Raw genomic sequence first — 12,321 nt, 5'->3', positions numbered from 1 at the left:
TTATACTGTCTTGCAACATCTGATATTATTTAATGCCTTTATAAGTATTTTATATTAAATAGTAACAATGGATTAAGTTGTCAATGGCACATACAAGTATATTAAAAAGGTACTATATAATTTCCTGCAAAAAATAGGTTCAATTCTCCTTGTATTTTGGCAGAAATATTTAAATCTTACTTCAAAAGTCTTATTTTATAATGTTACTTTAAAATAACATGAAGATACTTATATAGCAGTACTTAATGTCAGCTATAGATTTATATTAATAAAGTCCACATTTATTTCAAAACAAAAACAGCAAATCTAATGATTTTACTTATAAGAGCTCTGTCTAGATGCCGTTAAAGTTTAAATGAAATGTTAGCTTCTCTGACTACCATAACTGAAGTGACTGTATATTTCATCTTGTACCCTTGTCAGATTATGTCACAGATGACCTCATCTAAGTCCATTGCCCACACCTCTTTTGTCTTCTTACATATTTATTATCATCTTTAATTATCTTGGTAGCTTAGTTGCATTCTGGCTTATTATCTATCACTTTTCCCTGTCCCTAAAAGAATATAAACTTCCTGAGAACAAACGAACAAAAACAACCAAAAACCCCCAAACAAAACAAACAAACAAAAGCCTTGTCATTTATTCCTTTCTGGTAGATGAATCCCTGACATGCATTAGTTGCTTGGAAGTATTTGCTCAGAGGCAAAATCAGTTATGTGAAGGTTTCTTCTGTGCCAGATGCCATGCTAGTCACTTTATGTATCATATTATTCACTTAAATCTCTTAAAAACAGTCATAATTTCTATTTGGCAGATGAGGAAAATGAGACAGAGTTAGACACCTATTAAATGCCTACCTACTAAGATTCAAAGCCAAACATGTCTCCTGTTAAACAACCTCACTGTTGTCACATTATATGGGGTCCATTTGAAAGCCGGTCCTGCTAGAAGCCTAGAATATACAAAATTTGGTTTGACTATTAAAAAGTTCTTAGGCTAGTTGCTTTGTGTCTACTGATCATTTTCAATCCCTTGGTCCATCAGGAGACTTAGAGAAACAGGGGAAATCATCCTGGTGCTGTTCTAGCCAGTAGCATCTGTTTGGAAACAAATGTGTTTGGAAATCCTGTGGGAATCTGAAGCCATAAAAATAACCTACAGAGTGGATAGGTGTTTTTGTATTTGTTGCTACACAACACATTAATGAGGAACAAGCAACCAATATTCTAAAACCATAGTATCTGCTCTTATTTGGTTTACTTCATATTGAAAATGAGCATTTCTGTATAGAAATCTGACATTTGGTCTTGTAAAGTGCAAGTGATAGGACTATTCATGATCTATAATAAAGGGAAGACTGTGAGGTCCAGTTTGTGGAGGTCAGAAAACACAGCAGAGAGCCATTTATTTGAAGGAAGACATGGCTTCCCAGAATTCCTTAAGGTTATGGGGATATAAGGGATCGCTCCTAGAGCTGGCCAGAGGAGTTGATAGTTTATCTCAGGAAAACTGTTGGCAGCCTTCCACACTGTTCCTTTCCCATTCCGTGGGCAGTGAGTCCAATGGGAGACAATAGAGAATGTTATTTCTATTCTGGTTAAATGGAGATAAGCACCTATGTATTTTTAGCACGATGAGCTTCATGAAGCATAGAACAGAAGGAATAATTGGGAAAATTGGGCTCTAAGATGATCTAGGCACAACTAGATAGGCACCTTAGGGAAAATGTATTATCTCTGGTTACTACTTTTTGGTTAAGAATAAAGTCTTGATCTACTTGCCTGATATAGTATTTGGAAACAATACAATTCTTTTTGAAACAAGATGATTTTGATTGCATTATGTAAAAGATCTAATTGAAGCTGTTATTAAAAATTCTGAAATATAGAAAAAAAGAACCACTTTCAGGCTTAAAACATACTCAGAAACTTCTAAGCTGTATGCTGACACACAACACTGTCCCACTTGACAGTGCTATATTTACAGGCTGAAATGATGGTGCTTTGGGTGGTTATTTCTCATGTAGGAAGTCACACTAACACCCCTGAGCCACCTGCATATATCTTAAAGCTAACTTTTCCCCTACCAGAATAATGATTCTGTTTAAGATGCTTAAAAAGAGAGATCCTGAATGTCAAGGTGTTATAAAAAGATAAAGTACTCATTGCAAGTGCCCACAGCTTCCTGCCCAGTGGGGCAATTTAGGGCAGGCTTTATGGAGCCAGTTTCATTACTGGAGAGCTTGATAAATGCTCCACAATTAGTAGTCTGGAGATTTTTTTCAGGGCCATACTATACACCGACTCAGGTATAGAATATCATTGTATATAGCCTTGCTATTGTTTTTTCTAATTTTTCAATTACACTTTTTAAATTTTATTATTTTATTTTATTTTTTAGGAATTAGAGAGCTCATGATTTTAGTAGTAATTCCTCATTGTGTGCATGGATCTGAGTTAAGATTTTGCCAACTACAGAGAGTTAAACCTTTTAACTCTCCTGCTGGGTGCTAATGGCTCACACTTGTAATCCTAGCTATTCATGGGAGTAAGATCTAAGGATTGTGGTTCAAAGCCTGCCTGCTCAGGAAAGTCCATGAGACTATTACCTCCAATTAAGTACCCCCCAAACCCAGAGGTGAAGCTGTGGCACCCTAACCCCTGAGTTCACGTTCCAGGACCAATACAAAGAGGAGGGCACAGAAGAAGGCAACATGATGATGATTATGAAGATAAAGAAGAGGAATAGGAAGAGAAGAAGTAAGTGTCTTGGATTCTTAACCTGGAAGGTACAGCTTCTTCAGTTTCAGGTGAAGAGACAGGATTTAAGAATGTGGCTTATTAAGTGAAGTAAGCCAGACTCAAAGGAACTTAGGCTCAATGGTTTCCCTCATTTGTCATAATCAGTAGAAACCTTGGGCTCCACTAGCAGAGATTTGCAATAGAGCAAAACCTTGATACATAAGGCCATATAGTATGAAGCTAATTGAAAGGACCTCCAGGATATTGAAACAAAAGCCATATAATGAATGGTTGTTGTCCTTAATGTACTATGTTATCTCTCATCTCTTTTGCTGTCCCTTGGTTATATCATATTGTTACAGTATCTCACTTTGTTATCTGATATATTGGATATATTTGTATTTGGTTATTTGAAATTGGATAGGGAAGGGGGGAAAATCAAGATCAGGGTGTGGGGGGAAGGGTAATGGGGACCAAGATATGTGAAAGGGTATCAATGTATGTGAATTAATGCACCTTCTATCTGGCAAATATCATGTAACCCTTTTATAAATTACAATAAAAATATTAAAAAAGAATGTGGCTTATATTCCCCACTTCCAACATTCTATTCAACATGGAAGGCAGTTTCTTAGTCCTAACACTTGCCTGTGACTTGTCTATTGTGGGTTTCCAAATTTCTTGATAGATCAAACAAACATTTAAAAATCATTGCACAGTTTTAACATTCATTTCTTGATGAACCTTTATTATCTTTGTGTAGTACAACCTAAATTACTTATAAACTCATTTTAAGTTTATGATCATTACATGTGGGATGATAATAAAGTTAATGATCAACTTAGGGAATTCTTTTTCTTTTCCAAACATATCTAATTACCTTCCACTACCATCCTTTACTCTTCAAGATGGAATTGAGGGCATTGATAACTAATTGCTCTATATTAACTTACAAAACCAAGGGTATATTGAGTTATTCTTTGGACAATAAAAAATTCTTCCTAAATATAAATCAAAACAAGTCTGAAATTCCATCTCTAACTGAGGCTCCCAGTTAGAGTGGCCAACATCAAGAATTTGAACAACAAATGCAGGAATGTGGGGGAAAGGAACCCTGTTCCACTGTTGGTGGGAACATAAACTAGTACAAACACTTTGGAAGGAGGTTTTGGGGTTACTCCTAAAATTAAACATAGAATTTCCCTCTGTCAGCCATTCCACTCTTGGGTATCTACCCAAAATGTCACAAGTCAGAACACAGTAAGACACTTGCACATCCAAGTTCATTGCTGAACTATTCATAAAAGCCTAGTTAAAGAAATAGCCTAGATGTTCCACAGTGGATGAGTGGATCAATAAAATGTGGTACAATACATAATGAAGTTTTATTCATCCATTAGAAAGAATAAGATTATGTCATTTGCAGGGAAATGGATGGACCTAAAACAAATCATGCTAAGTGAGGTAAGTCAAGTTCAGAGAGACAAACAGCATACTTCCTCTCATATGTCGAAGCTAGATCTAAAATATAGCTATGCATACCATGTACAGAGCTCAATGCATTTACACACAAACTAAAGGAACATACACTTAAGGGAAAAATCCAAAGGAACAACTCCCCCAGACAACTAAAATACTGTTTATTGAAACAAATACCAGGAAGTGGAAATAGGCTTGGGGGAGTGAGCAATGATGGTGGGCCAGGAATGCAGGGAGGTAGGGTGAGCAAATATTGTCATCATATTTAATATACATTATATAAAAAATGAACTATGTAAAACAATGATGAGACAAATGGTCAAAAACTTAAAATTGTGCAATATATTCTGTTCAAGGATCAAAGGGTTCAATGTTTACAATATACTAATTTTTTTAAATTAGTTTATAGTTTCAACACAAGTCCCACCAAAATCTGGTCAAATTTTTGGTTGATAGAGACCAATCAATTTTTAGATTTCTATTGAAATGCAAAAAGGACCTAAGGTAACCAAGCAGTCCTGGAAAAGAGAGCACAAAACTCAAGGACAGGGCTGGGAGTTTGGCCCAGTAGTAGAGTGCTTGCCTAGCATGCATGAAGCCCCGGGTTCTATTCCTCAGTTCCACATATGTAGAAAAAAAAAGCCAGGTTCCTCAAAAGACTAAACATAGAACTCCTCTAGGCCCAGGAATTCCACTACTTGGCATCTACCCAATTGTCCAGAAACAAGGACAGACTAAATCTACTAGCACAACGATGTTCATTGCAGCACTATTTACCATAGCAAAGATATGGAACCAAACCAGATGTCCCTCAGTTGATGAGTGGATCAACAAGATGTGGTATTTGTACACAATGGAATTCTATGCTGCTCTCAGAAAGAATGACATCGCCCCATTTGTAAGGAAATGGAAAGACTTAGAAAAAATCATATTAAGTGAAGTAAGCCAGACTCAAAGATAGGCTCGATGGTTTCCCTCATTTGTCATAATCAGTAGAAACCTTGGGCTCTCCTAGCAGAGATTTACAACAGAACAAAATCTAGAGACATAATGCCAAATAGTATGACACTAAATGAAAGGATCTCTAAGATATAGAAACATAAGCCATATAATGAATGATTGTTGTTCTTAAGGTACTATGTTATCACTCTTCTCTTTTGCTATCTCTTGGTTATCTCATATTGTTACAATATTTCACCTTGTTATCTGATATATTGTACATGTGCTTAATTGGTTATTTGAAATTGGATAGGGAAGGGGGAAAATCAAGATGAGTAGGGGAGTGGGGAGAGTGAAATGGGGACCATGTCATGAGAAAGGGTATCAACGTTTGTGAAGTAATGCAGCTTCTATCTGGTGAATATAATGTAACTCTTCTATTAATTACAATAAAAAAATCTTTAAAAAATGCCAGAAGTGGTGCTGTAGCTCAAGTGGTAGAGCTCTAGCCTTGAGAAAACCCAAGGACAAAGCTCAGGCCCTGAACCCAAGCCCAGGACTGGCAAAAAACCAGAAAGCAAAACTAAAAACAAAACCTCAAGGACATACATTGTTCTTAGTAAGACTCCTGAAGAACATATACAGAACTCGAGGCATGCATACACGGTCAGACTAAAGGAAAAGCATAACCTAGAGGAGGAACCCAAGGGTAAATTTTAGTTTAATTAAATTAATTTAATTTTAATTGAAATGAAATTCTATCAAAACAAAATTTAGAAAATATAAACATGGGGTTTTGTTGTTGTTATTGTTGGTGGATATTTTTTTTTCCTTCGGGGGAGTAAAAGGAGCCCCCGAAAGGGAGAGTTGAAGGGTAAACAATTAACTGCCATCACATATTCAGTATATGCTACGTGGAAAATCATCTGTGTAACTCATGGCAGGAATGGGAGGGAGAAACTAGGGAAAAGCAAAAGAAGGGGTGATACTGCCCACCCAAAGAAATGTCTTCATTACTTGACTTATGAAATGGTACCCTTTTGTACAGCACCTGAAGAGTATAATAAAAATTAAATTAAAAAAAAACAATTCTTCCTATAAAGTTTCATGTTTGGGTTTGGGTTTAGCCAGCATTTAACTATAATGGCAGCTCTCCATTGTGAAGTGAACTCCAATATCAGCAGCTCTCTAAAACCACTGAAATTGTTTTAGGAAGAAAGAATAAATTATAAGGAAATAAACAAATTTATGGGCCAGGCTTTTAGTTTATGATTGATATCAAAACAGCAACTTGAGTAATTAGATTTTGAAAGTAATTCATGTGAAAGTAATAACAAGTAAAGTTGGGAATCTGCTGTTTGATTATTTAATTTCTTTTTTCTTGCCCTGACAATAAATCAAGACATTCTAAAACTTGTAGGCATAGTACAAAATGAATTAAAAATTTTTGTGTGTGGGGGAGGGATGAGAATTAAAAATGAAAATAGGTTACTTTCACTCTTACTGTTTGGTTTTAAGAAAGTATCATGTAGTCATTAAGAAAGAGCTGTGTTAGAAGGACTATTTTTAGAGTTGTCAGGAAATGTGTTTTTGGAAGAAGGTTAGTGCTTTGTGATGACTTGGTGTGTTGTACAGTGTTTCAGTTATTATTATATATGCCTCCTCACGGTGCCCTTCATTTGGCACCTATGGCCATGCAATTTTCTGTTTGGGTTTGTCAGAGGGCCAGAGTGTATCTCCTATAATCATTATGGGTGCAATACGCAAGGATCCTGAGTATACTTCTGGAAATTGCTGCCAATCCTCCAAGTTTTCTCTACCATCCTTGAGGGCACAAAATGTCCCTAGATTTGCTCAGTTTGGACATGACACCTCTGCTTCCCAAACTTTAAACTCACGAATGTATCTTCTTTTACTCAGTTTCTCAAAGGTTCCTATAACATCTAGCCCAGGGACCTGAACATTAGAATTTAACACACCACTGATTTTTACAACTAGAAGAGGCATTTTGGGAATAAAGAATTTAGAGAGGCATTCTGAAAAACTGAAGGAACATTTTAAACATTTACCAAAATGACTGTATGAGGTAGAGCAGGATGCTAGATGCATTATAATCATAGGAATGTCCAGAACAACAAAATACTACCCTGTTTTTTGAACTTTCTCATGTCTACCTGTACAATTATGATTACTAAGGATTACAATTATGATTACTAAGGATTACAATTATGATTACTAGGATATATGATTTCAGGATATAGTCACATATCTAGGATTGTCCTTCTGTGTAAATTAAGGGATGATAGTGTTTGTAACTTCACTAAAAGTTTCTTACCAAGTGACCCCATAGCAATCCTTATGTTCAAGCTGTCCACAACACCCTTCATCATTCTGACTGTGGACAGTACACAAGTATACAAATATGCTCATTGACCCTTTTTTCACCTATCAAATATAACAGTGTTCTTTTTTTTTTTCCCGTTGAGTACCATCTTACTTCTTTTAAGGGCATTATAGTTCCTTAGAAGTGAGCGTGACTATGGGCATTTTATAAGGACTTCTATTTTAGTTACTTCTGAAATTCATATGTTTTTATTTAAAGTCTATTTCAAGGTAGGTTATATTTTATGTAAAGTTTATTTTAGGATGTTATAAAAGTAGGGCAGTGGGTCAAATAGAACTGAGAACGATAGATGTATCAGATTCCTACTGTATAGTGTGTGCTATGGCTGGAATGTGTCTTCCAAAATCCAGAAACTTAATCCCCAGTGCAGCAGTTTTGAGAGGTAAGATTTTTAAGAGGTGGTTAGGTCCTGAGGGTGCTATCCTTATGGATGGGTCGAAGTTCATATCTCTGGGGTGGCTTTATTATTGCATGAGCTTATGATTTATAAGTGGAGGGGAAAGTTTCTCTCTTTCCACCCTTCTCTTTATTCTGCCTTTTCCCTCTAATTTCGGATTTCCCAATGTTGAGAAACATGAGCTAAATAAATACTTGTTCATAATTTACCATCAGTGGCATTCTAGGAGAGTAGCAGGAGAAAGCAGACTAAAAGAACATTCTCATTTCATGGAAAGGACGCTAACAAATGATGTATCCAAGGTCAAACAATAAATTAAGAAGCAACTTTCTATGGATTCATTAATGCATGGCTTGTTGGACAATGAACATCTCGGATTCTAACACTCTGCATACTCTATTATTTTATATAAAAATCAGCAGGAGTTAAAATAATTTGGCCTAGCCTTTCTACAAGAAAACATTTAATCAAACTTCCTTCTGTCACCAATTATCTCTTCTTTACTTCAGGCAAAATCCAACAAAGGTATCTACAATGAATCTCTTTAAACTAGTGTTTCCCATTTGCCTGAAACTCCTGATAGGGGACTACAACTAGCAGGGCTTGGGGAGAAAAAGAATCCTGTGACTTAGGTGCTGGGCTAGACGGAGTACTTCTCCTTGGCCCTGCTGCATGGTAGGTCCATATCCTGTTAGCAAACCAGAGCCACCTTTCACTTCTTTCCTCTTTCTCTCTCTTTCTTTCTCTTTCTTGTCCTGGGCTGGCTTTTTTCTATGTAGGTGGTACCGAGGAATCAAACCCAGGTTTTCGTGTATGCAAGGCAAGCACTTTACCACTAGGCCAAACTCCCAGCCCAACTACCTTTCACTTCTACAGGAACACCAGCAACAACCACAACCCAGTGAGTCTATCTGCATGGCCTCCCTTCTATGCTTGCCTAAGCAGGCTTATTTAGGAATGACTGACCTGAGACCCCACGAAAAGCCTTTGTGGGTTCCTCCAGTATTGAGATCTTTCTCTCACGAGGGGCAAGGCCTGGTTTTTCATTGGCAGAGTCAATGGATGAGTTGTCCTTCTCACAACCATCGGCGTGGCCATTCTGCATCTGGGGTACCTGCTGCTGCAGGGGCCCTGTCTCAGGCCTCTCCCCCTTTGCTTTACCATCTTTGTTGTTTTGGTGCTGCTTGGATTTGCTCCTTTTCCTTTTATTGTTCTGCAAGGAGAAACAGATGAGAAAATAATGCGGTTCAGCTCTTGCCCTTGGATAGAAGGTGAAACTGAATACCAAAAATAAGATTTTTGTTGTTGTTGCTGTTCCTGGATTTTTAAATAAAATCTTTACATCTTTATAAAGCACTCAAATTAACTTAGATATTTTCTTTATATGGTACATTGCCTAAGCTTTTACTTCACAAGGAAATTAAAAGCTTCTTTTTAAAATGAATAACACCAGAAAGAAATGACTTAAATGGCAGAGACAGTGAGCAACTTGAGACCAAGGTATGAATGATAATACAGTCACATCTTGTGAATGTTAACAGTCTTGAATAATTTAGATTTAGTGTTGGTACTATTTGGAAATAGCTCCATTTCTTTTTCTTTTCTTTTTTCTTTTTTTTTTTTTTTTTTGCCAGTCCTGGGCTTGAGCTCAGGGCCTGAACACTGTCCTTGGACTTTCTCAAGGCTAGAGCTCTACCACTTGAGCCTCAGCACCACTTCCGGCTTTTTTCTATGTATGTGGTACCGAGGAATCGAACCCGGGTCTTCGTGCATGCTAGGCAAGCACTTTAACCACTAGGCCAAACTCCCGGCCAATAGCTCCATTTCTTAAAGTGGTTACGGGTGAGGGCAGCTAGGGGGCATGGAATCTTCATCAGCTGAGGAGTAAAGGAGGCAGGCAAAAATGAGGATCAGGAAGGTAGGTCCTCAGAGTCCAAGTTGTGTGCTTCACACAGGCACTAACCAAGCACGAAGTTGCTAAAATTGCTCCCCTACCTCCGAAGTCCTAGGTATCAACAGGACTCACAATCAACCCCAGCCCTTAAGCTAAAGAGACAATAGCTATAAGGGAGTGCTAAATGGATGTCGATATGGAGTGTGCAGCTATCTAGGCTACTAGTTGATTGGTAATACAAGACATCCTTTTACTCACTTTGAAATGGCACAACCCTATGGTTTCTACAACTGAAACTTTTTAGCCCCTGATGTCACATTATGCCTGTATTTTATCTCTTTCCTCAAATATGCTAGTAGTAAACATATAATACTAAGTAGGAAATGAAAAACATGTTGATCCTAACTATGCCATACTGGACCTTGGTTTTGTATCTAGTTGGTATTCAATGTTCATAACTGTCAGTATTGCCAACCCTAGCCAGTCAATGGACATCTGTCCACCTATGGAATCTGTGAGTATCAGCTAAGGGTCAGCCTGGCTTGGTACTTCTTCCCTAGGAAAGAAGGAAAAAATTCTTTGTTTTCACTCTACTCTCCACTCAGTTTCTTTCCTTTGACGCCTCAACCATGCATTGGTAAGGGTCCTTCTGGTGAGAGATACAGATTCCAAGGTGCAGGGAAATGGGGCATCTATTCTCTCACAGGGGCTTCTGGTTTTCAAACACCTGTGGGCAGGTAGGAGAATCATTGCCCTCGGAAGCTCCAAGTGGGAGGCTGAATAACTACTTAGATCTCCAGTTGCCAACAGAGAAATTTAAAACCCAAACCATGCATCTTAAATTTTCCCATGTAAAGATAAATACTGCAGTTCAATCACTTGTCAATCATCTCATTCAGAAACCTGGGAAGCTATGATTAAAAGACAAGCAGAGATTGACAGAGATGGTGGCAAACAGCGTGGAAAAGAAAAATCTAATTCTTCCTATTCTATGTGATACTATGAGAAGGAGAAAGAGCAAAGAAGATTCCAGTAATTTCAGTAATCTTGGGGTTGTATGAAAGCAAGCTACTTTTTTGTTTTTGTTTTTGTTTTTTTTTTTGAAACCTGCTCTAACTGGTCTGTGATCTTCTCCTTCAGTGGGGAAACTGTGGATCAGTATCTTACTCTCTGGAAGGAGCATACCACAGAGCTTTGTTGTATTACTGTGGAGATGGGTGGGTCAGGGGCTGAAAAGAATAGCAGTTTGCTAGTGTGTGTACAGGCTCACTGTGTATATGCTCAGGAGTCAAAGCCTCTTTACGAATAGAGGAGAAAGCAGGCAGTGTAATTTTTCTGGGACAGAGTTAAATCTCCTTCTGTCTGCTCCCAGGAAGCACTATGACAATTCAAGAAACTCCCATGTTCACTTTCACTTTTAAAGTATTTTGTTCTTCCTTTATTAAACATTAACTTTTAGAGTTCAGCAAAAAATGTATCTCAAAACAGCCTTGGACAGATTATTTGTTGAAAAAAATGTGAAAATATATTGTTTTTCAAGTTATGTTTAAAACACTCCTTTTTTTTTTCCCTTTTACTATTGGATGTGTTTGGGCAAGTTAATGTCTTGAATGTGTGGAATTCTCAAGCTGATCTCCCCTTCATACTTACAAAGAAACATAACACTGGCACTTCCTCAGCTTACCTTGTGATTAAAAACACTGAACAGAACATAAAAGTGTTAAGAATGAACGTGGCTGATAACTGAAGAAAGGCATAAATCTGGAAGCTTTTTAGGTGTTCATATTCATGAATTTGAAAGAAGTATGAAATTGGCAGCTTCATTAAAATGGTAACAGCTATGAAGGTTTGGGTTGAACATGTTATTAATTTACAATCAACATTAATCTTACCTTCTTTTTTCCTGTCATATTCCATTCTTTCAGAACTTGAATTGCACTGCCTAGATAAAGATAGATAATCTTCAATAAATATCCATATAATAAAATACTACACAAACACTATACTACATCTCTTTCATTTTGGTAGCAATTCTTTTTGGAGGGAAAGACTTTCTCATTGTGTTCATATATTCTGCCCTAATAAAAACGCCAGTTCATTTCTTATTTCCCAGATTTTCATTTAATTCACAGCACGAATATGATTCTATCAAAATATGAAGCCCTAGTACATAAAGTTTGCTTTTATTACTAGATTATCTTAGCGGAAAGGAACTATACCATGAGAATTTTCTAATAGCTTCATTGCCATAAATAGAATTAAAACTTCTCTGTTCAATCGATGAATAAAACTACTTATACTCTTTGAAACCAAATATGTGATTCTGAACATTATTAACCATGTGACTCATAGCTTTCTGTATAGTTATTCCTTCTCTTTGTTTCTGCTCTTGCTCTTTATGTTCCTGGGCTTGCAAGAGAAAAAAGAAATCAGAGCCCATGTTAGTTTTTCCTTCTTCACCGTG

General features: G+C 37.0%; 1 protein-coding gene across 5 annotated transcripts in view; it reads right to left on the bottom strand.

Annotated features, from left to right (window-relative positions):
• Positions 1 to 12,321, bottom strand: part of Spats2l (spermatogenesis associated serine rich 2 like) — a 168,571-nt gene that overhangs the window by 44,846 nt on the left and 111,404 nt on the right. For all 5 annotated transcript variants that reach the window (XM_090354569.1, XM_090354570.1, XM_090354568.1 and 2 more), the window contains 2 exons: positions 11,750 to 11,799; positions 8,930 to 9,176 (listed from right to left, as the gene is read on the bottom strand). In XM_090354569.1, coding sequence (XP_090210695.1) covers positions 8,930 to 9,176; positions 11,750 to 11,799 — 297 coding nt within the window. The remainder of the gene's footprint in view (positions 1 to 8,929; positions 9,177 to 11,749; positions 11,800 to 12,321) is intronic.

Source organism: Megascapheus bottae, chromosome 21 (genome assembly GCF_031878675.1).
Source record: "Megascapheus bottae isolate mThoBot1 chromosome 21, mThoBot2.hap1, whole genome shotgun sequence".
In the NCBI taxonomy this organism is placed as follows: Eukaryota; Metazoa; Chordata; class Mammalia; order Rodentia; family Geomyidae; genus Megascapheus; species Megascapheus bottae.
Note: the sequence above shows the minus strand (reverse complement) of the source record. Positions and strands in the feature narration are given on the sequence as shown.